The sequence below is a fragment of the Rhinatrema bivittatum genome, chromosome 2 (genome assembly GCF_901001135.1).
Source record: "Rhinatrema bivittatum chromosome 2, aRhiBiv1.1, whole genome shotgun sequence".
Classification (NCBI taxonomy): Eukaryota; Metazoa; Chordata; class Amphibia; order Gymnophiona; family Rhinatrematidae; genus Rhinatrema; species Rhinatrema bivittatum.
In genome coordinates, this window is record NC_042616.1 from 516,311,665 (window position 1) to 516,336,295 (window position 24,631).

At 43.9% G+C, this 24,631-nt stretch overlaps 1 protein-coding gene across 4 annotated transcripts in view; it reads right to left on the minus strand.

Moving 5' to 3' along the window:
- Positions 1-2,253: 2,253 nt before the first annotated feature.
- MBOAT1 (membrane bound O-acyltransferase domain containing 1) overlaps positions 2,254-24,631 on the minus strand; it is a 286,231-nt gene continuing 263,853 nt past the window's right edge. For 2 of the 4 annotated variants that reach the window (XM_029590751.1, XM_029590750.1), the window contains 5 exons: positions 23,442-23,545; positions 10,907-10,971; positions 9,973-10,105; positions 5,211-5,362; positions 2,254-3,154 (listed from right to left, as the gene is read on the minus strand). In XM_029590751.1, coding sequence (XP_029446611.1) covers positions 3,019-3,154; positions 5,211-5,362; positions 9,973-10,105; positions 10,907-10,971; positions 23,442-23,545 — 590 coding nt within the window. In that variant the 3' untranslated portion in view covers positions 2,254-3,018. The remainder of the gene's footprint in view (positions 3,155-5,210; positions 5,363-9,972; positions 10,106-10,906; positions 10,972-23,441; positions 23,546-24,631) is intronic. The other 2 variants (XM_029590752.1, XM_029590749.1) reach the window with 2 other exon arrangements.

Here is a 24,631-nt window from a genome sequence, read left to right on the forward strand (position 1 = left end):
TTTTAGCCTGCTTATGGCGAGTTCTGACGGTTTCCATCCTCCAAAACACACAAAAGCCACAGCACATGCAACTGCGAAGGGTTATAGAACGTCTTTAGTGCCAGCCTCATAGGACACAACACTTCCCTATCGGCTAGAAAAGTTTAACAACCTGCCCATCCCCAATTTAAAAAAAAAAAAAAAAAAATCCTCAGCATTTAAAAATTTTTTTTTTTTAAATGTGTTCTGATTAAAGAGGTTCTGTTTCATACAGGTCTTAAACTGGTAGGAGAAGGGAGTGTAACACAGCTCCTGCATTTCTTTTCAGACATAAAAGAGGCAGAGCAGCAGGGATGATGTTCTGCTCAAGTCCCTCCCCATCAGGCAACCTGCAGGGAAGACACATGAGCCACTCAGCTCCTTAATCAGCCCCTTCCCGCTCTACAGGGAACAGGAGGGCAAAGGGGTGTTACGGAAGCAGAAAATGCCGAGCAAAGAACGACACAAAAAAAAAAAAGGGGTTGAATTAGCACTCGGTCTGAAACTCATCAGCAACAGGTGCCAGTAATCAATGCTTCAGTCCTGGCCTTAATGACTGGCACTACAATGTCTGGTGCTGATTCAACCCCCTTTTTTTTTTTTTGTCTGTTTCTGGTGGAACAACCCGGAATGGCGTTCTGTCACCTTTTGTCTGGAACCCAAGAAACTGCAGTTGAGCCAGCGGTGTAAAAATCAGTTCCAGCTCCCCCTGCAGAAACGGAGCACAGCTCGTGAGGGGCGACCTCAGGTCCCAGAGAAAGCAGGGCACAGTGTGTTGGAGCCGCTGACCCTGAGATGGGGGGACGTCTCGTGGCCTTGAATTTTGTGCAACTTCCTGGAACAACTGAGGAGGCCCCGAGAGATAATGGCCCAGGTCAGAGACGTGAGATGAATGCCTGGTCAGCCCCACCTGCTTCTGCTGCCGCTACTGGGGTCTGTCGTTTTCCTGGCCAGATTGCTGCTTAGGGCCATGCTGCCTCCGCCACTGGTGACCATTACTAGGAGGGAGAGAAGGAAGGAGCAAGAAAAGAGATGGGGGGTTGGTGATGGTGGGGGTCGTGGGAGAGTGAATAAAGAAATCAAAGGAAAACGGAGTGAGGGTGGCAGAAGGGCAAGAGAGTGAGGAGATGTGGGGTGGGGGGGGGGGCAAGAGTGACTGAAGGGGATTGGAGGGAGGGTAGGGCAAAGGAGGGGATTTGTGGGGCTGTGCGAAGGAAGAGCGAATGAGGGGAGCAAAGCTGTGGGGTGTGAGTGAGGGGATCAGGAGGACTGTGAGGGGTGATGATATTTTGAGTGGGGGCATAAAAAGAGTTAATGAGGGGGGAGGGGATGGGATAGAAGGGTATGTGCTGGGGGGGGGGGGAGGGAAACGTGAGTGATGCTGCTCCCTTACCTCTCCCCCGAAAGGGCAAAGAGCAGGATGCACTTTTGAATTCCAGACCCCCCTCTACCCTATCTGAGGAGAGCAGATAGTGCAGGCCAGTCTTCCCCCACCCCCAAGCCAGATGACAGCCAGCTAAGTCCAATTCAAAGAGTAGGCCTGCGCCTTACTGGCCAAGGAGGGAGAGGAGCAGAGTTGCTGGAGAGGATAATTTTCCAGAAAGGGGGAATTAGTGACCATCAGGGTGAGGGCGGCTCGAGAATCACTAGGAATTGGGGGGGTGAGACTTGGCTCTATGACCACTGGGGGGAGATGAGGACAGCTGAAGGAATCATAGGGGGTGGGGGCTTGGGATGGAAAATCAGGATCACCAGGGGCAGAGAGGAGCAGGAGTATAGTAGAGAGAGAAAAGGCCCCATTCTCTATACCCTCCTCTTCCTTACCTCAGTGTCCCTCCATCCCAGTCCCCAACAGTGTTCAGTCCCCTCCCCGTTGGCCTTCACCCACCAGTGCTTACTGAGCACTGGTAGGCAAAGAACGGCTGGGGGTGAGCACTGGTAGGGGGCTAGGGATGAAGGATCAGTGAGATGAGAGGAAGAGCGTGGTATATTCACATATTATACGTGTGAGTGTGTGTGACATATTTATGAGCGGGAGAAAGAGTTCACAACCAGCCCTGGTCCTGCCCTTCCCCACACAGGTCACCACGTGCCCTGGCACCATTCCCACCACTCTGCCTCTATACCCCCCCACCCCTCGTTTGTCTACAAATTAAGCTCTGGTTTTATAGCAAACCCCTCCCCCCCCTTTTTTTTTTTTTTTAACAAATTCTCACTTATAACAACCCATTTTTTTTATCCCAGAGGTATCTACATAAAACCGTGTGTGATACTATTCCAAGTCTGCTATAAGAAACAAGAGATCCTCCAAAAAAACGAATGAGATCATGTAACCATGAATCAGCCCTAACCTGCAGGTATCACTTTAACCAATCAGCAGTTTCTCTCTGCTTCTGAATGAAGCCAATGTTGTCCCTGACACCATGGTGCTCTGGGAACCCCAGACAAATAGAGGAGAAATATACAGATTCTCTGTAAGCTGCTTCACTACTTTGTTAACTCATTATGTCCCAAAGTTTTAAGAAGCTGTCCTCTAAATAAGACCCTGGGACATACTGAGTTAATGCTGGACCCAAGGCCAAATCAGCCTCCCTTACCAAGACTTTTGTCATTCAGTGCCAGACCCTACTGCCAATCAAGCCCAGAGGAAAGGTAAGGCCTTCATCACTTCAGTAAGAGAACAGGCTCTGGCACCCTAGCCCTGTCTCCTCCACCTCAAAAAGCTGTTCTACAATATCAAAAAGACAAATTACAGGAAAATATTTAAATACACACAAAACACTTCATATAAAATACTTCCTGTATTTATAAAACTGAAAACAACTGACCCCAATCCCCAACCAGGTCCCCATGGCTGCCAAGCACTTTTTTTTTTTGTCATGGGTCAATAAATCAGTGCAATTTGTCATAGGTATTTGGATTTTTCAATATTCTCATTCAAGTGCTGCTGTCTCTCATGCAGTATGCGTTCCATTTTTCTAGTACTGTCTTCTTAAGGCATCACTTTTTCTTCTTGTTATTAACGCAGTTCCTCGTGGTCGTAGTCTGAGCACGCCTTTGAATACTATGTTGAGGTTTCATTGGTAGGAGCAACAATGCAAGGATACTTAGGACGTGAAAATGAAAATACATTGATCTGGAAAGCAAAAACAAAAAAACAAAACAAAACACAAAAGAGCGCAGTTTTACTAACAAGCAACAATTCCATTTTAATTTTAGTTTCTCCCACAAAAATGGCCAAAAGTTATTCATATTAAAGACAGCAAGAATAAAGAGGGAGAGGGTGTGTGTGAGATCAAACTTATCTGGGTGCGGAGACATGGTCAACAAAGTAAGACCGAGCAGCTGCCAAAGCAGCTGTAAAAACAATCAGGGCATTTGATCTTTCTGAAAAATTATTTTCAGAAATTAAAATGCACACATACATCACCACTATCATATTATTCTAAATACTGGAAGGAACAATACATAAGGCAGTGCAGCCCTTCAATATAACCAAATCATCCTCTCTCTCTCGCTCAACATTTTTCACTTTGCACCGGCCCAAGTGCCAGTACGTGGAGACAGCAGGGGCTGCGACTGGGCGGGTGGTTGTGCTCTTTTAAAGGTGACAAGGACAAGCAGTTGCCAGAGCAGCTGTAAATATCAGGGCATATGATCTTTTTGAAAAATTCTCTTTTCATAAATTAAAATGCACACATACATCACCACTGTTATATTATTCTAAATGCTAGAAGTAACAATAGATAAGGAGTCATGATTGTCTTGGGACATTTAAAAAACAAAAAAAAAATTTCCGCACTCACATTTATTAAGAAGCTTGCTTCTATATTTTACTCTGGAGGGTTTTTTTTATGACTCGTGATTTTGCACTTTACCAGCTCACAAGGAGGTATGCCTGAGAACTGGCATTTGAAGTCTTTTTCCTCCATATTAAAATTTAGATTCTATAAATGTTATTTTTAAAAAACTCTTTTTGAGTACCTGGTATATATTTATATTATTAATTTTGTGCATTTAAAAAAAAAATGAATATGAGATAAGAAGAATCAAATTGAAATTTATTACTGGGTATTTTTTTTGTATTGATGTAAACATTGCTACCCTTATCATAAGGCTTGGGGGTAATTGCATGGACTACCCTTAAGAGAAACTTGGGGGTAACCTGCACGACGCAGCAGATATTACCATAAGAAACTTGCTGGCCAGACTGGATAGACCATTTGGTCCTTTTCTACTGTCATTACTAGGGATGTGCATTTGTTTCATTCGTTTAATTCGTTTCATATTACATGCTTGTATAGGAAACGAATGCACATCCCTAGTCATTACTATGTTACTATATGAAGATTTGTTGTACTTTTTTTTTTTTTTTTTTTAAGTAAGGCATATGTCAACTAACCCAGCAATCTGGCTGCATGGCCCCAAATGCTTTAGGGACAAAAAAAATTCAGGATTAGAGTGAAAGGGCTGGGAATGCTGCTGAAGCGGCATGCACAACCCAGGCTTGGATGGCTGAGGCTGAGCTAAGTATTGCTCTTACTAGTGAAGGGGGGGGGGGGGGAAACACACAACCCTGGACAAGGCTCCGATGGGAGGGGTATACTCCCTTCTTCACCAGGGGATGCAGCAGCTGTGCTTAGTCTAAGATGATACCCTAGTGGGGGAAAAAACCCAAAACCCATCCCCTGAAATTCCAGAGACTGTGCAAGGCAGCTGTCAGCGGGGAAGGAAGGATGTGCAGGAGAGGATGACTAGAAAGGGATCTTCCCTTGCTCCCACCCAATGGCATGCTTCTAGGGCTCTTTCTCTCCACTAGGCCAAAGACTCGAGTTTACCTGCTGCCTCCAGCTCCTGGGGCTTCCGGCTCTCCGGAGCCAGAAGTGCTGCTGAAGTAGCACTTGGGATACCCCAAAGGAAAACGGGGCAACAAACCTTGCTCTTGGAAGGACACCTCCTTGCATCCAGGCAAAGCGGGCAGCACCCCGATGCAAACATGGGAAAGCCGCAAGCTGTGCTCTAGGCCCCACTGCACTACCACAGTACTTTCCTCTACGATAGAGGATGTGAGGGAACAGAAGGCAAAATCAAAAAGCTGGAGGTGATGGGTGATGGCCTTCCTTTTTTTTTTTACTTTATTATTTAGAGTTTAATAAGAAAAGCTCAATTTTTTTTTTAAAGTAGTAACTTACTTGTACAGCTTGATTGTTGGCCCCAATGCAAGCATGACAAAAGGAGCAGCAGTATACACAACAGCGAGTTGTGTGAGCATCCACGTGAAGATGTCATACAGAAGTTTGCAGGTCTTTGAAGAAACAAAATAATGTCTAAAATTGCTCCTCATCTACAATTTGGAAAAACAGAATGATTTATTACCTGACTGTGCAAAAACCCTTAGCAGTCATTGCTTTTCTGCCTCTGGTGCTCACCCCTGTTTTGCCCTGCTCCTTTGCCCAGCGATCATCCCATGGCTTTGGTCACATATGTGCAAGCCTGCCTAAACTGATTATAAAAAGACAGGTGACACAGGGATATACCCAGCACTACAGTGTGTATCTGCTATGCTCTGGAAGCCAAATGGTTTTTTGTTTTGTTTTAAATGAATCAAACCACATATCACAAAAAATATATGCATTGTGTGTGAAAACTGCATTGCTTTCTCGTCTCAGTCTCTATCAAAACAATGGACAATTATTACAAAAGTATCATTCTAAGTTAAGTTTTGTAAACACAATGTGAAAAAAAGTCAACTGAGCCAATTAAATTGGTTCTAGAAGGGTTAATGCTAGTTTATACCCAGCTCAGGTTCCCCCCCCCCCCTCCGGTCAGCAGAGGCACAGCCCAGGTGGGGCAGGAGGAAGAGAAGTAGTCATTACTCAGTGACAACAATCAGCAGCCAGATCTAGGGCCCAGGATTGCCAAGTTCTGATGCATGTTCTCTGGCTGAGGACTGTCAATGTAGTGACCAGACTAGGTGTGCTGAGGGGGAGGGATATATAACAGGGAAAATATCCTCAGGTAGTTGCAAATGAAAGCTCATGGCACCAGAACCCAGTCTTGGTTCTGACAGCAGGAAGCCCAAAAAAGCAGGAGGCAGCAGCATTTGAAAAAACATAAAAAGGTTAATGCTAGACCAAAGCATAGGTTTAACATAAGAAGAAAACCTGAGGGGCGGATTTTAAAAGCCCTGCTCGCGTAAATCCGCCCGGATTTACGCGAGCAGGGCCTTGCACACCGGCGCGCCTATTTTCCATAGGCCTGCCGGCGTGCGCAGAGCCCCGGGACTCGCGTAAGTCCCGGGGGTTTTTGTCGGGGGCGTGTCGGGGGCGGGGCCGATCGACGCGGCGTTTTGGGGGCGGGACGCAGCGTTTCAGGGGCGGGCCCGGGGGCGTGGTTTCGGCCTGGGGCGGTCCGGGGCGTGGCCACGCCCTCCGGAACCGCACCCTGGGTTGCGTCTCAGCGTGCCAGCGGCCCGCTGGCGCGCGGGGATTTACTTCTTCCTCCGGGAGGCATAAATCCCCAGACAAAGGTAGGGGGGGGGTTTAGATAGGGCCGGGGGGGTGGGTTAGGTAGAGGAAGGGAGGGGAAGGTGAGGGGAGGGCGAAAGAGAGTTCCCTCCGAGGCCGCTCCGATTTCGGAGCGGCCTCGGAGGGAACGGAGGCAGGCTGCGCGGCTCGGCGCGCACCGGCTGCCCAAAATCAGCAGCCTTGTGCGCGCCGATCCTGGATTTTAGCAGATACGCGCGTATCTACTAAAATCCAGCGTACTTTTGTTTGCGCCTGGAGCGCGAACAAAAGTACGCGAACGCGCCGTTTTTAAAAATCTACCCCTGAGTGTGCAAAATAGCAAAACAGTAAGATATTTTATCAGACACCTCATTCAGCAACATTTCAATCCATCATCAGGGCTTACAAGCAGGGTCAGATCTAGGCTAACCAGCACCCTACACAAAAACAGAGAACTGATGCACCCCCCTCCCTCCATCAGTAGTGGTAGTGACTCCAGCACAGCATCCCCATCTCGCACTCCCAGCCTCTATTCAGCACCTTTATCTCCCCCCAATCAACTCTGTCATTTACCCTACCTACATAGGGGCTGATGCAGTAAAACGTGCGCCGAAAATGGGCGTTAGTATCGAGTGCCCGTTGTCTTCACGTGCGCGCAGCCACATCCCCCGGGCGCCCGATGCAATATTTAAATGAGAGGCAGCATTAAAAAGGGCACGGTAAAGGAGAATTGTGCATCCATAACACTTAACGGTTTAATGCACTGGGTGCCCAATGCAGCAGGCACTCAATAGGAGCGTCCGTTTTCATCCCGTTTCTTTTTCTTTTTTGTTATAAAACACTTCAGCAAACTCAGCAAAATATTAGGCGCCCCTTGCTATGGCCGTCTAAATTGTGTGGCCATAAGAAAAGTGGGTTTCTTTTAATCAAGTCAAAGTATACATTTATTTTTCTCTACCGCAAGCAGTAAAACAAAGCGTCTCAACGATACCTAAGGAGGCCAACGCTTATCGCAACACAGAGAACCTATTTTTTAAATTTTATTCAGGAGCCCTTAACTGTGAGTTTACTTTACTCCACCTCCAAGGCTAGAGTTACATTTGCCACGTTAAAAAGCGTGCGGTGAGTACTCAGTGCTTTCCTGGCATGGGGGGGGCGGTAATAGCCAATGCCCTCATCTACATGGAACGTACATTTGACGGGCACTATCGGGTACGCATTTCTTAGGATGCGCTGATCTCCTTACTGCGTCGGGCGCTAGTCTAGTGTGCCCGAAACGCCCGCCCAACCTCACATAAACCGATGCACCAGGCTGAGCTCACTTTATTGCGTCGGCCCCATAATTTGGCAGAGTAACGGTGGCGCCCCCCATTTGTCCATTCCGCCCTGTGCAGCTACACAGGTCACACCCTCCAAAAGCCCTGGTTACACGTTAAACACATTCACCTTCTACAAAAGTGCCTTCTTGTGCAAAAACGCACAAGCATTTTGGTGCCAACGGGATCTCAGTTTATGCGAAGGTGCATTTTTCACTTAAGTTTTCTTGGCGCGTTGGTCTGGACAAGGCCAGATGCCCGAGTCTCCCATGTGGTCGGCGCCTCTTTACTTACATCAGCGTTGACCACCAAGCCCCATCTCAGTGCTCCTCTGACAAGAAGCAACAGTCAATAATTAAGTTAAGTTTATAGCTGCTTGAGATGGTACTTTTTTTGAGTAACAGAGCGAATTACTTATCTGTCATGGCAACGGTATGCATACCTTCTTTGGGTTACACAGCATAATTTTCGTTTATTGTAGTTACTTTTCGTGTAGGATACGGTTCACTTTTATGAAATACATTGACAGGCATAGCAGTTACCTATTTTTTTATTTTTTTAACGATGGGTCTTGAAGCTGAAAATCAGTGTGTGAATGAGCTTACAGTGTCCACCCTCAGCACTGGGCTTTATTCTCTATAAATCTATGTAACAGGATGAAACCTCGCTGAGATGATCATTGTCAGGCAGCCTTTGCTTTCTGAGCGAGCAGTGCGTGCTGTGGCTTTACATTTCTGTGCAACAGCTGCTGCTTTTACAAAGCAATACTTACAACACTGACCATTTACTGTACATGCAGTACAACGGTGAGCAGCTCAAGAAGGGATACATAATCTCTCTAGCATTTTATCTGATCAGGTCAGGCTGAATTTCCCATTTATCCTCATCTTGTGACTGATGCTCTCATTTGACATATTCCTCTGCTGATGAAAGCCATTGGGTACAAAATGAGACTCCTGGGCTGCCTATAGGTTACTCAAGATTCATTCACTGGTTACCTATTCTTTATAGAATAGGTAACCAGTGGTAAATAGGTAATATGTCTCTCATTCACAAAACCAGTGGTAAATAGGTAATATGTCTCTCATTCACAAAATATTATATAATAATAAGACAAACTGGATGGATACAACAATATTTTTCCAAATCTCAAGGCGATCCTTATGATCCTCCAACACTGGTCTCCTCGAAATACCATCTACTAAGATATCCCGTCTTACTTCAACAGAACAACGTGCTTTTTCAATTGCTGCTCCGACATTGTGGAACTCCCTTCCTATTGAAATAAGACTGGAATCTTCTACTCATACTTTTAAGAAAAATTAAAAAACTTTACTATTTCTAAAAGCTTTTCCAACATAATTAATTTAATTATATATTAAATTTTACTCTACTTTTACTCTTTTTTTCTTTCCACTTTAATTCTCTCCATTATTTTGTATAACACCATTATTTCTATTCTTCACATTTTAACTGTTTATCATTATTGTTGTATGTGAACCGATGTGATGGCTATGGCTGAATGTCAGTATACAAAAACAAATAAATAAATAAATAAATGTTATTGGTGAGAATCCCTTTTTACACAAACTAAACCCAGTAAAAAGAAAATGTAGCATAATTCCCAGGTGTCCCGGATCTTCTTTCCGTACTCGATGTCATTAAACAGGAGGACAAACACTGCTTATTGATGTCATCTGTCTGCCTAATGACAGCAGCTAGAGGAAGAACACATCCTGGGCTTTGTGCTCTATTTGCTCTATGCAGTAGCAGTGTATTAAAAAAAAAAAGAAGATTTGAACTAGTAAACTGGACATGTAGGTATGAGCCGCAAGTTAGAAGGTGAGCATCCAGAGGCTTTACATTTTAAAAAGTGACATACCAGAAAGACACTTTATGGAAGCCACCTTCCTTCCCCCTAATATCATAATTCTTCCATTTAAAAGGCAGGCCAGAAGCTTCCAGGCTGTAATTGTGGCCACTATCATGACAGCAGAGATTAGAAATAAAAAGAGAAATGCGATCAACAGCAAAAAGGGTTTTTATAAAGAAAGCCACATCACCCTGCAATCAGAAAATGAGGTTCTGTGCTTCTACCATGTCCATGTTCTGGCTGAGAGGACAGTACATACCGTTCTGGATGCCAGCACCATGGGAATACCAGTGGCGAATGTGAAGTAATAGCCAGGATACACGCCGTGCCACAGGGCTGACAGCAAGAAGGTCATAATGATAGGGTACCTCGGCATTCTGTCATAGCAAACGCTGCATGGAAAGGAAACACAGGCTGCGGAAAGGAACAGGTTGGAACTACAATACAGTTTGTTTTATTATTTGTAGTGTTTTACAAATTTTAAAGAGCAGCGCTTGCAGGAAAGAGTGGTTGTGATATTTGTCTGTAATTATTTCAAAAATCATTAGGGTTTCCCTCTTCTCACCCCTGCCCACCCCCAAAAAAGTGTTCCATTTTTTATTTCATTCTTGAAGAAAATTCACGTTTAAAGGTTTTAAGAGCTCCGCCTGCTGAACCATGCCCCTCATCTAAGTAAATCAGGCTGCCACTCGTCAGAGTCCCACACAGGCATGACACCAGCACTCGTAAAAGTAAAAGTTCAGCACAGGTCACCGATGAGGGGAGCTCTGGAAAAGAATTTTATACACACAGAGAGGGTAATCATAATAAAATAAAAAAGGGAACATACACCCTTTAATTAAAACAAATAGAAGAAAAAAGTATATGATGACAAAATGAAAGGAAACTGAGGAATAAGATCCAAGGAGGAAGCAACAGAGCCAAGAAACTGGCAAGTTGATACACTGAAAAATATAAAAATCTACCAAATGCTTCATCTACCACAAACTGCTACATTTAATAGAAATATTTGTGAGAAAAAAAAAATCAAAGAAAAAAAACAAGACAGACAAAAAGAAAAAGAGTAAGAAAGAGTAGATCCTGAGAGAGAAAAAAAGAGATGGATGAACAGGGCACAAAGGTGAAAGCAGGAGAGTTACTGTAACTCTCTCTATCGCTGTCCCGTGGCTTATTGACCGTTTTATGGTTCTTACCACCTTAGCCAAGCAGCTGTCTGAATATTCCAGTTGTCTAAGTACATTTTGAAACTTGTTGCAGTCTAGAAGATAAAAAATAAATAAAAAAAAGAGTAATTCTAAGACCTGTTTTTAAAACATACAGGGCGTGCCAATCACTGCCTAGGCCCTACACCAGGAAATTACTTGCCGGACACAATTTCAAATACAACCCTCCAGGCAATCTTTTCTAAATGGATTTCTAGACGAGTGTGGGTCGTCTCTTTCCCTTGGCACTAGACGCACAGCATGGTATATTCTCAGGTCGGTCAACAGGGTGAATTTCAAAGAGTGGGCAGGGAAATTTTGAGCCATCATTTCATATATCTAAATATTGTGTCGGTCAGTAGGTCAGTTGGTTGGTTGTTACACTGCTCTTTTATTTATTTAGACATTTTATATACCGTCGTTCCATGTATAGATCACTACGGTTTACAAGATGACATTCATAGTTCTACATTCAACAGATAAACATAAACAAAACAAAATGATTGGTTTCTGGGGCAAATATGACACTGAAGGCACAGAAGGGACATATTCAAATCATACCATGTCGGTTTTTTTGGATCCAGCAGTTTCTTTCTCCTCCTTTTGTAGGCTTCCAGCTGAATCAGAACCAGAGCTAGGATCTGCCCTTTAGAAGCTTTCATTTTCAACGGACTAGTGATGCCCTCTCCCCTCCCAGTCATTACAACTCTAATTATGGTCACTAAATCTACCCACTAGGTGTCACCACTGTGCAATGATTATGACCCCCCCCCCCCCCAGGGACTGTAAGGGCTATCTCTGCAGCATCTCAGCCCTGGCTAAGGGGGGGGAGGGCAGAAGACCTGAGCAGGGAATTGAGCCCATGTTCCTCTGGGCCAGTCTTTTTTTTTTTTTTTTCACCAATGGCTTATTTTAATGACTGTGATTTAACCAGTGCAATGAGTTTTTACAGCTCTCAGCTGAGACATGGCCTCTGTTGAAGAACATTCATCTAGCAGCAGGGCTAAATCTTGTTAATGTAATGTTTCTAACATGTCATTTTTCTTTCTGGATTTCATTCTATACATTGTTTTTGAAACAGGGACCTACACAATAAGAAGCACACAGGGTGCCTGTTTTCCTAACATGCTTGCAGCCACATTCCCTGAGCACCTGATGCAGTATTTAAATGCATAAAAAAAGGGCGGGCTAGTGGAGAAATGTGCTTCCACAGCGCTCAAGTACATCAGGCACCCACAACTGCAAAGGGTGATCAATATTTATTCCACTTCTTCAGGAGGATTTTTTTTTGTTATTTTGCTGAGGTTGCTGAAGTGTATTATATTAAGCAACCCTTGCTATGGGCATCTAAATCGTGCAGCCATAAGAAAATTGTTTTGTTTTTTTTAATCAAGCCAATATACATTTATTTTTCTCCACCACAAGCAGTAAATAAGTGTCAGAAGGATATGAAGTAGGACGACAAACTCTTTGTAATACAGAGGAAAATAGTTTTTTTTTATTTCTCATGAGCCCTTGACTCGCAAATTGAATTTTCTCTACCTCCAGGGTTGGAGTTAAATTTGCCTTGTTAAAAAGTCTGTGTTGGGCGCCCAGCACTTTCCTACATTGGAGGTAAAAGCTAAAAGTCTCACCCTCATGGAATTTATTGTGATAGATGCTATGGGCTACACACTGTCATAGCTTTCTGTGGCCACCAGGTGGCGTTGAGAAGTGGAAGGTACATTGTGCAAAGAAATATGCCCTGTCTGCGAAGCCCTGACTGCACATACACACACAGGCAAGCAAACACACACACAGCCTCTCATTCACACACACACACACAGGCAGAGACTCACCCATCCACATAGATTCCCCCACACACACACACACAGACTCCTATGTACACACACACACACACACACAGCCTCCCACACTTACACATGCACACAGGCAGAGACATTCACCCACCTACACAGGCCCCCCCCATAGGCACGTAAACAAACACACACAGCTTCCTACGTGAACACATACAGTCTCCCACACACTCACACACAGGCAGAGACATTCACCCACTCACACAGGTCCCCCCCACACACAGGCACAGGCACGCACACACAAGTGGACACACGCACACAGACAGGCACATGCCCCCCTCCCCCCCCCCAGGCACAAACACACAAGCGGTTATAGACCAGACATCCTGAGCAACGCCAGTCACTTTTTGTTAGTGTCCTAATAAAAAAGATAATCTCACACTAGTGCTAAATGAATCAGGAAAGGGAAGCTGCCCATCTGTTAAGCAGGTTTCTCAGAGTCCCACCACCATGGTCTTCACACAGGGGTATTTTTCTTTATTGCCAGGAGGGACAAGCTTGAACCAGGCAGATTTCAGCCCTGTTCAAGTTTCACATTTTTAATTTTTTTCCACCCTGATCCAATTTGGAAATCTATAGGATTTAGATGGGTAAATATTTCGGAAAAGTACGAAAGAAATTTGAAAAAATCAGATTCAGATAATTTACTTCACATTTTTCTAAAAAATTACCAAATTAATACAATCAAAGGCAAAAATAACAAAACACAATGGGGTAGATTTTTTAAAAATGCGCGTTCGCGTACTTTTGTTGGCGCACCAGTCGCAAACAAAAGTACGCTGGATTTTAGTAGATACATCGGTGCGCGCAAGGCTGCCGATTTTGGGCAGCCGGCGCGGAATCGGAGCGGCCTCGGAGGGAACTCTCTTTCGCCCTCCCCTCACCTTCCCCTCCCTTCCTCTACCTAACCCACCCCCCCGGCCCTATCTAAACCCCCCCCCTACCTTTGTCCACGGATTTACGCCTCCCGGAGGGAGAAGTTATTATTTCAGTCTGTAACCATGCCCCCGGGCCCGCCCCCAAAACGCCGCGTCCCGCCCCCAAAACGCCACGTCGATCAGCCCCGCCCCCGACAAAAAACCCGGGACTTACGCGAGTCCTGGGGCTCTGCGTGCGCTGGCAGGCCTATGGAAAATAGGCGCGCCGGCGCGCAAGGCCCTGCTCGCATAAATCCAGGCGGATTTACATGAGCAGGGCTTTTAAAATCTGTCCCAATACAAACAGTGCAAAGTAGCAAGTTAATTTAAAAAAATGAACTCAGTTGTTTAAAATTAACAAAGCTGAAACCTCCTGCTCAAAGAAAAACTCAACAGTTTAAATCACCTGAGAAAATATTTGGTTACTGCCTCTAAATCTTCTAAGTCCTAAGTCCCTTCTCCTGATTCTCAATTCTCCCCATAGAGATTAGTTAAACCAGGCTTCACAAGACAGAACTACCACTGCATGCTTCCACAGGTCTGAAAGAAGAAGGTCTTTGGCAATTTCTTAAAAGGGATTGAATGTTTGGCCAAGCAAATTTCCCTTGGGAGAAAATTCCCCAGTTGTGGAATCTGGCAGAAGCTACCCCAAGAACGAATACAGGCCAGGTTACCCATGGATGGATACAGAGGTATTATATGACTGTCTCCATTCCCTTCCTAATAATTCCTAACATTGTGTTGGATGTTTTGACTGCCGCAGCACACTGAGCTGACAATTTCAATGTATTACGCACCATGACACCTAACATCTTGTAACCACAGTGTGGGTTATTTTTCCCTATGTGCATCATCTTGCACTTGTCCACATTAAATGTCATCTTTCATTGAGAAGCCCAGTCTTCTAGTCTCACAAGGTCATTCTGAATTTCTCACAATTTGCTTCTGATTTTAACAACTTGGAATAATTTTTTGTCAACTGCAAATCTGATCACCTCACTTGTTTCTTTTTTCAGATCATTTATAAATATGTTTAAAAAAAAAAAAAGATCTCAGTATAGATCCCTGTGGCACTCCACTATTTACGTTTCTCCATTGAGAAAACTGACACTTTAGTCCTATTTATTTTATTTTAAAATTTTCTATGCTGCACTATCCAAGATCCTAAATGGCTTACATAAAACCATTCATAATTAAACAAAGATACTTACAAAGTAACACAAATTATAACCAATACTCTACTCAATACAGAATTAAAACTATGACCATCACCAGCTCACTATCTTGAATAGCACTCCTGAGATGTTTTAATATGGTTTTAATAGCAACTCAAGTTGAACACCTCCCTAAATAAAAGTGTTTTTAAAGCTTTTCAAATGTTTCAAAGCATATTTCCTTCAGGAGAGCATCTGGGATTCCATTCTATAATACTGGGCCAGTTACCATAAACGGGCTGCCTTGTGACTCCGTTAATCTTACAACCCAATTGGAAGGCACATCCAACGAGCCCTGCCCAAAAGATTGAAGACTTCTCACTGGCAGATACATTTTTAATAATGAGCTACTGAAATGCGGGGCTTCATTGCTTTGTGCCGTATGAATCACTGATAAAATTTAATATCATGCTCTCCATTTCACCAGCAGCAAGTTTAGAGAAAACAAAAATCAGAGACATGTTTACAGTGAGTGGCCCCCCCCAGAAGAATATGTGCCTCAGTTTTAAATTATTTGACGAGCTTTTAACATAGACCGAGGAAGGCCAAGATAGATGGAATTACAATAATCTAATCACGATATTATCAGCAATTGTTAAGACTGTCCAAAAATCACCTGCTTCCAATTATGGTTTGAACTTCTAAAATATTAGCAACTTAAATAATGGACTTTTATACAACAGTTCTAACTTGAACTTTACATGAAAGCTCCAATTCAAATAAGACTCTCAAATTCCTAACTTCCTTAACAATGGGAATCATGTCCTACTCCGAATCTTACCATTTAACCAGTTCGCAATCTACAATAAGACATTACCTCCAATCCCGTGATATTTTAATTTCCTGAGGAATCTCATGAGGGACTTTATCAAACGCCTTCTGAAAATCCAGATACATTATATCCACCGGCTCATCGTTATCCACATGCTTATTAACCCCTTCAAAAAAATGTAGCAGATTGGTGAGGCAAGATTTCCCTTGGGTAAATCCTTGTTGATTGTATCCCATTAAACCATGTCTATATCTTCTGTAATTTTATTCTTTAGAATAGTTTCTACAATTTTTCCTGGCACTGACATCAAAGCTCACCAGTCTACAGTTCCCAGATTGCTCCGGAGTCGTTTTTAAAGACTGATGTTACTCTGGCCACCTCCAATCTTCAGGCAGAATAGACCATTCTAATGATAGTTCACAAATTATTAATAATAGGTCTGCAAATTCATATTTTAGTTCTTTCAGATCTCTGGGTGTAAACTGTTTAGTCCTGGTGATTTGCTACTCTTTAGTTTGACAATTTGCCCTATTAACATCTTCCAGGTTCACCATAATTTGTTTCAGTTCCACTGAATCATCACTATTAATTCAATTTCTGGCATGGGACATTTCCGCCAACATCTTACTCTGAAAACAATGACGTAAAGAATTAATTTAACGTTTCTGCTGTGGCCTTTTCTTTCCCCAAGTGCTCCTTTTACCTTCAATCTTTGAATGGTCCAACTGACTCCCCTCATAGGCTTTTTCCCTATTATTTATACATTTTCAATACATAACGAAAATATTATTTGCTTATAAAGAAATTCAGTGGGTTCTTAATGTCATAAGCAAACCTTTACTCCTAACTACATTAATCCTTGTCAGGAAAAATAATTTTTTTTTTAAAACAAATAAACAAGTTGGAGTAATCACATAAGTATTCATTATTAATCTTCAACCATTAATTCCCACTCCCAGCAGAATATGAAGTAGGGAGGAGATATGAAATCTTTTAAGGAAGTTCAACACAAGAATAACCATATAAACTCTGATAGAAGGTACACATTATTAACACTCCATGTCAATCTTATTGGGTTAAGATATTAATTTTCCTGGCATCTATAAATTCTTTTAACTGATCTGACGTAAAAAACAAAAGCGTTCATTACCCTTTGACAGGAAACATTTACAAGGAAACAAAATTTTTACTGTTAAGGTTTAAAAAACCTCGACGCCTGGCCTGTGTGGCTGGGGCTAAATCTGGAAATATTTTCACTGCTGCTTCATGAAAATTTATTGGATATTTCCTGAAATATGATTTCATCACCAAGCCAATATCCTTAGTTGTAATAAAAGATACCAGAAGTGTTCCCCTGTGAATCACTTCTAAGGGGAAAAGAAGAGAAAAGAAAATTGAAAGAGCTGGGAGGAGAGAAAAACTGGTGGAACTGGGGGCAGGGGAGAAGAGGGAAACGGGTGAGGGACTGATGGGGATGGGAAAAAGAGAAACTGATGGGGGAGGGGGAAGAGAAGGGAAAAATGTGGGGGGGGGGGGGGGTGGGACTGCTGGGACTGGAGAAGGGGGAAGAGAGGAGAGAAACTGGTGGGAGACTGCTGGGGGAGACAGAAACTCATGGGGAGGGGGGAGACAGAAACTCATGGGGAGGGGGAAGAGAAGGGAAAAATGTGGGGGGGGGGGGAAACGGGACTGCTGGGACTGGAGAAGGGGGAAGAGAGGAGAGAAACTGGTGGGAGACTGCTGGGGGAGACAGAAACTCATGGGGAGGGGGGAGACAGAAACTCATGGGGAGGGGGAAGAGAAGGGAAAAATGTGGGGGGGGGGGAAACGGGACTGCTGGGACTGGAGAAGGGGGAAGAGAGGAGAGAAACTGGTGGGAGACTGCTGAGAAAAAGAGAAACTGATGGGGGAAGGGGAAGAGAAGGGAAAAATGTGGGGGGGGGGGACGGGGACTGCTGGGACTGGAGAAGGGGGAAGAGAGGAGAGAGGAGAAAAACTGGTGGGGGAGACAGAAGAAAAACATGGGGGACTGATGAGGCTGAGGGGGAGCATATAGTGGCCAAGGGGGAAGGGGTTACTGGATCAAGCCTTGGGTGGGTGGGGCACTTGCATACGGTGGGAGGAAGAGACTGGATTATGACTTTTGGCTCAAAAGCCTTGATCTAGCCTTCCTCCGCCAGACCACCCTGTACTGCTGCCCCTTCTCACCCAAAAGGAGGAGGGCTAGATCAAGGCTTTTGCGCCAAGTGTTTTGTTGGGGCCTCTGAGTCTCTTGTCAGTCTTCTGTTTGTGTGTGGGCGAGGGAAGGGATGTGATGTTAGAGCAGCCAGGTTCATCTCATTCTTGTGGAAGGTGGGTACTATCGGGCCGATTCAGTAAAGTCTGCGGGAGAGCAGACGAACGCCCGCTCGCCTGTGCGTGCGATTCTGTATTTAAATTAGGTGGTGCGGTAGAAACGGGCAAAAGGAGGCGCTAGGGACACTAGCGCATCCCTAGCGCCTCCTTTTGACCCGGAGCGGCGGCTTGTCAGCGGGTTTGACAGCCGACGCTCAATTTTGCCGGCGTAGGTTCTCGAGCCTGCTGACAGCCACGGACTCGGAAACCGGACGCCGGCAAAATTGAGCATTTCCTTTTCTAAATTGTGGTACCGTGTTCTGTATTTGCTGATGGTCTGCTTGTGTTCTGTGTATGACGGAGACGAGGGATTCTGCTAGCTTATAACTTCCGCACAGGGATCCAGAACAGTCCAGCTTGTTTTGTTTTCCTAATAGGAAGGGTATTTGTGTTCTAGGGCCCAGTATTAATATTTGCAGTGCTGCCTTTTCATAGGTTGGGCTGTTACTTGTGGAGTTAGTGCTTCCATTGTATGGCAGGTTTGCTATATATGTGGTTTGTTTTTGTTTTTTTTGGTTTTTACAGGATTTTGTATTATTTCATAATGTGCCTGATAGGGGAAGAAGAAGTTTGTGTTTCGGTTATTTAGATGACATTGAATTTTTTTTGTATGGCAAGTTCTCAGGGAAGATATCCTTCTTTGCCACCATTGTTAGAGGGCTGTGTCTGGGGGCCAGGGGGTTCTGGGGATACACAGTATACATTTACAGAACTTATATCGGGCTTGTCTTGAACACACAATGACAAGAGTGGACCTCACTCTTAAACCAGGATACAGTATGTTGAATACGATCTCAGTCTCTCAAATGTACTGCTTGAGTTTTTCATAATACTTGCGCATTGTGCCAAACAGCGTTTTGAAGCCTGAACAGTGTAATACATATAGGTAACATATGGAGATGAGCTTGGGAGTATTTTAATGAGGCAAGTTTCTGTATTTTTAGGCCATATTTGTTCTCTCTCTGGTTACACCTCTTGGTAATTAATGATCTTCTCACTCTCCATACAGTACAACGCTTAGTACTGACACTTCTATTAGTAATACTGTTTTGGTCACTTTCTCTTTTAGCACTATGTTTGATTTTCTAGCATGAAGCATTGTATTGCTTGGTCTGGGACTCAATAATTATACTCTATGATTTATGGAAAGAATGTAGGTAAGAAAGAATAACACCTGTAAACATAAAAACTGGCAGTGGGAAGGGCTGCAGCTGGGGGCAGAATATAGGCAGAGCTTGGTTGCCCCCTTCCCTCCCCCCCGACCACTGCCTCTGGGCAGCAGAGATGAGGATAGGAAACACATGATAAAAGGGGTAAGGGGGAGAGGGATGAGAGGAAGAATTTCTGCACAATAGGCTTAGGACACTCCAAATGCACTCAATGCAAGAAAGAAAGGCATGGGGGATAGGAGAAAAGCATTCCCATACTTCACTGAAGCTTGTCAAATATTTGAAAGTGACACTTTCCATAGCAAAAGAAATTAAAGGACAAGGGTTCATGATATTAAGTCGGAGAAAGGAAGGCAGAGGAAAATGAAAAAAAAAATAATCTTCTTTACTGAGAGGGATTTCTCACATTTTATATACATAAGGAAAAAAGCTCATATGTGTAATTAAAGTGTGAGAAAACACATGGTGAAAAAGGACCCCTGCAAATTACAACCAAATCCCCTGCAGGCAGATACAGTAAAGTCCGCGGGAGAGCGGACGTTCGCCCACTCGCCGGTACACACAATTCAGTATTTAAATTAGGCCCGGCGGTAAAAACGGGCAAAAGGAGGCGCTAGGGACACTAGCGTGTCCCTAGCGCCTCCTTTTGGCCCGGAGAGGCGGCTGTTGCGGGTTTGACAGCCGACGCTCAATTTTGCCGGCGTCGGTTCTCGAGCCCGCTGACAGCCACGGACTCGGAAACCAGACGCCGGCAAAATTGAGCATCCGGTTTTCAGCCCGACAGCCGCGGGCCAACTTCAAATTTTTTTTTTTTTAACTTTTTTTTACTCTTCAGGACCTCCGACTTAATATCGCCATGATAATAAGTCGGAGGGTGCACAGAAAAGCAGTTTTTACTGCTTTTCTGTGCACTTTCCCGGTGCCGGAAGAGATTAGCGCCGACCTTTGGGTCGGCACTAATTTCTGAAAGTAAAATGTGCGGCTTGGCTGCACATTTTACTTTCTGTATCCCGCACGCATACCTAATAGGGCCATCAACATGCATTTGCACTCAATGCAAGAAAGAAAGGCATGGGGGATAGGAGAAAAGCATTCCCATACTTCGCTGAAGCTTGTCAAATATTTGAAAGTGACACTTTCCATAGCAAAAGAAATTAAAGGACAAGGGTTCATGATATTAAGTCAGAGAAAGGAAGGCAGAAGAAAATGAAAAAAAAAAAATCTTCTTTACATTTGCATGTTGAGGGCGCTATTAGGTGCCGCGGGTTGGATGCGTGTTTTCCTCCCCTTACTGAATAAGGGGTAAGGGAAAACGTGCGTCCAAGAGCAGGCTAACAGTGTGCTCCATTGGAGCGCACTGTACTGTATAGGCCTGCTGGTTAGGTAGATTCTACAGTAAAAGCAAGTCCATTCCGCTGCAAAACATTTTTGGCTCTGTGATACATTTGCATATGTTAGCTTAAGTTTTACATTACTTAATGTGCAAAAATACTCAAATTTTAATTTAGAAATAAAAATGTTTCAGTTTTAAACATTCAAAACATACAAACTACAATAAGCATACACATATATTAGGCACTGATGGCCCACCGTAATAAGTCATAATAAGCACAAAGCACTACAGGTTTTTCACTGCTTTCATTGCTTTTTATTTAATCATAACTATTTTTTCTTGTTTTTGCAAATACAATTATCATCTAGGTCAGGGGTCAGGAACCTATGGCTCGGGAGCCAGATATGGCTCTTTTGATGGCTGCATTTGGCTCGCAGACAAATCTTTAATAAAAAAGTAAAAATCTAACAAAATCCCCCACCCTCTTGACGCCTCCCAAGACCTCCAAAATTAATTTACTATCACCCCCACCCTCCTGACCCCCCCCCAAGACCTGCCAAATGTCCCTGGTGGTCCAGCGGGGGTCCAGGAGCGGTCCGGGAGCGATGTCCTGGACTTGGGCTGTCGGCTGCCAGTAGTCAAAATGGCGCCGACGGCCCTTTGCCCTCACTATGTCACTGGGGTCGACCAATGGCGGCGGTAGCCTCTGTGACATAGTAAGGGCAAAGGGCCGTCGGCTGCCAGTAATCAAAATGGCGTCGACGGTTCTTTGCCCTTACTATGTCACAGGGGCTACCGCCGCCATTGGTCGACCCCAGTGACATAGTGAGGGCAAAGGGCCGTCGGCGCATTTTGACTACTGGCAGCCAACAGCCCAAGTCCAGGAGATCGCTCCCGGACCCCCACTGGACCACCAGGGACTTTTGGCAGGTCTTGGGGGGGTCATGAGGGTGGGGGTTGTAGTAAATTAATTTTGGAGGTCTTGGGGGGCGTCAGGAGGGTGGGGGGTTGTAGTAAATTAATTTTGGAGGTCTTGGGGGGCGTCAGGAGGTGGGGGGGTTTGTTAGATTTTTACTTTTTTATTAAAGATTTGCCTGTGAGCCCTGGACCCCCGCTGGATCACCAGGGACTTTTGGCAGGTCTTGGGGGGGGGGTTAGGAGGATGGGGGGTTGTAGTAAATTAATTTGGCAGGTCTTGGGGGCGTCAGGAGAGTAGGGGGTTGTAGTAAATAAATGTGGTAGGTCTTGGGGGAGTCAGGAGGGTGGGGGGTTGTAGTTAGTATGGCTCTCACGGAATTACATTTTAAAATATGTGGCGTTCATGGCTCTCTCAGCCAAAAAGGTTCCCGACCCCTGTTAGGTTTTCATGAGTTAATTTTCTTTTCAGTAATCCATGCTTCCACAGCCTTAGTGAGACATTCCACTTTTCATAACCCAAAAGAATCTCATGAAAACCTAGATGATAATTTTATTTGCAAAAACAAAAAAAAACTAAGAAAAAATAGTTATGAAACTGGTGCCTATGATTAAATAGAAGCATAGAAATGACGGCAGAAAAGAACCAAACGGTCCATCCAGTCTGCCTAGCAAGCTTATGGTAGCATCAGCTGCGCCATATAGGTCTCCCCATAATGATAGCATCTGCCATGCCATACAAGTCACCCCCATATTTAGTTTCCCAAACCAAAGTCAGGGCCCTTGTTGGTTGCTGACTGAGTCCAATTTCCTGTTACTTCTTGCTGTTGAAGAGGAGAGCAATGTTGGAGTTGCATCATAAATATAAGGTTTATTGGTTAAGGGTAGTAATAGCTGTCTCAGCAAGTTACCCCCATGCTTAATTGTTTTCTGAAACCATAAAACTCAATGCCCTTGTTGGTTGCTGTCTGAAACTAAGTCTCCTTTTCCTCTTTTCCCCCTACTGTTAAAGCAGAGAGCAATAATGGAGTTGTATCAACAGTATGAAGGCTTATTGGTTAAGGGTAGTAAACGCCACACGTAGCGCTTATTATGGTGGTCCATCAATGCCTAATATATGTACACGTTTACTGTAGTTGGTATGTTTTGAGTGGTTGGTCAGTGAATTTTCAAGACACTTATCTTTCAAATTTAAACATAGCAGTTATGAACCAATTGAATCATCCAGTCCACTCTGCTTTTTTTCTCTCTGTAAAAACACACATATGATACATTTTCCGCAAGACTAACAGCAAAATGAGATGACACAACATTCTGAGCATCAGGCATAAAGTTTCTTCTGTAGAGGTTGGCCAATTTTTGTGCAAATCCCTGACCTCCTCTCCCTCCACAAAATCCGGAGGACTAGAATGCATATTCTTAAACTTGACACAGCTGCATCAGCAACTAAGAAAATATTGTGCATGCTTTTTTGTTTCACCCATCACAGCTCAACCCTCTCAATCTTCGGCTCTATAATTCTAGCCTTCCATTTTCTGACCACAGCAGTGATTTTATTTTCACACTCAAAAGAACTCAAAAGTCTTGATTTTATTTAAAGGCTAAAAAAAAATAATTACGTAAACGTGAATTTACCTACACACCGAACTCTTGTAGTTTTTCAGTGACTAGTTGCTGTGTAATTTTAAGTTACTCAGCTTACAAATGAATGCCACACGTCGTACCACTGGAACTGAAAAGGTCCAAAATCTCAGTTCTCAACTGTATACAGGTTCATTGGTAAGGCACATTAGGCTGAAGAATCAATGCTACATAACTAGAGGTTTCCCAAAATCCCAATGGTTCATTTAACCCATTTTAAAACCAGAATTACTGTACCTCACTTAGGTATATATATATGTACACACGTTTGCTGGTTAAAGTGGCCACACTGACTATATGATACACCCTACTCACCTCAATGTTCCAGATGTTCAGATTGGAGATCAAATCCCATTGGAAGTTACCTCTCTCATCCATGCCACTAAAACCATAGCCAGCAGCATTATTGACAGCATCCGCTGGTAGAAAATAAAAAACAAATCTTTCTTCAACAAGTAGCAAAAGCATAAAGAGGCATGGCTTCAGGAATGCTTTCCAATACAGATTTGTAGAAGGGGCGTGTGTGTGCCGGGCGGCTGTTTGGAGATGATGTAGGTATATGAAGGGGCTATAGAATGGGTGGCATTGTGTGTTGATGGTGGTGATGAGAGGGGATGAGTGCATGTGGGTGTCTGTGGGGTATAAGTGTGTGTGTGTGTATATATATATATATATATATATATATATAGATAGATAGAGAGAGAGAGAGAGAGAGAGAGAAAAGTAAGTGGGTATTGTGTAGGTTTTGGGCTGTGTTTGGGTAGATTTGTGTGTGCGTGCACAGATCCTGTGGGAGGGGGGGGTAGTAATGCACAGCAGGGTTGTGTGTAAAGGGAGGTGTGGGGAATGGGATGTTTGGGGGTATGGTAATTTGTGTGTACTGTAGATAAGGGTGTGTGTAAGGGGGGGGGGGCGGTGAATTGAGAACCGGGGTCATTTATTGTGGGTGTGTGTCTGTCTGTGTATGTCTGTGAGTGTAGGTCTGCATATATGGGGAGGTGTAAACATTTGTGAGACGTATTTGAAGTAGAAGAGGACTGGAAGGCTCATCTGCATACTGCTCCCAGCATCCCCCAGGAGAGGAGTCCAGAGGTCACCGCAAGCGCTCCAGGGAATGAATTCTACAGCCCCAGCTTCCAGAGGCCCCACACCCTTTACAGTAGAAGAGGCGCACGAATCTCAAACCCTTCAATTAACTGAGTGAAGATAAATTTAATGGTGGTTAAAGAGGATTGGTAAGTATAGCTTTGGGAAATCTTTGGACATATAAAAGTTTAGTGAAAGGTAAAATAGAGAAACATATTCTTTAGAGTTTGTGTGTATCTGAGGTAATAAGCAAGCCAGAGATAGTTAATTCTAATGTCTGTCTTTTCCACCCACTCAACCCTTGATTTTTAAGCAAGAGACACTTTCTCATTAAAAATCAATCAGGGTCTTATCTAAATCATACTATTGTACCAGCCCTTATTGAAAGTTTAATCATCCCCTTGTGGGACACTAGCTGA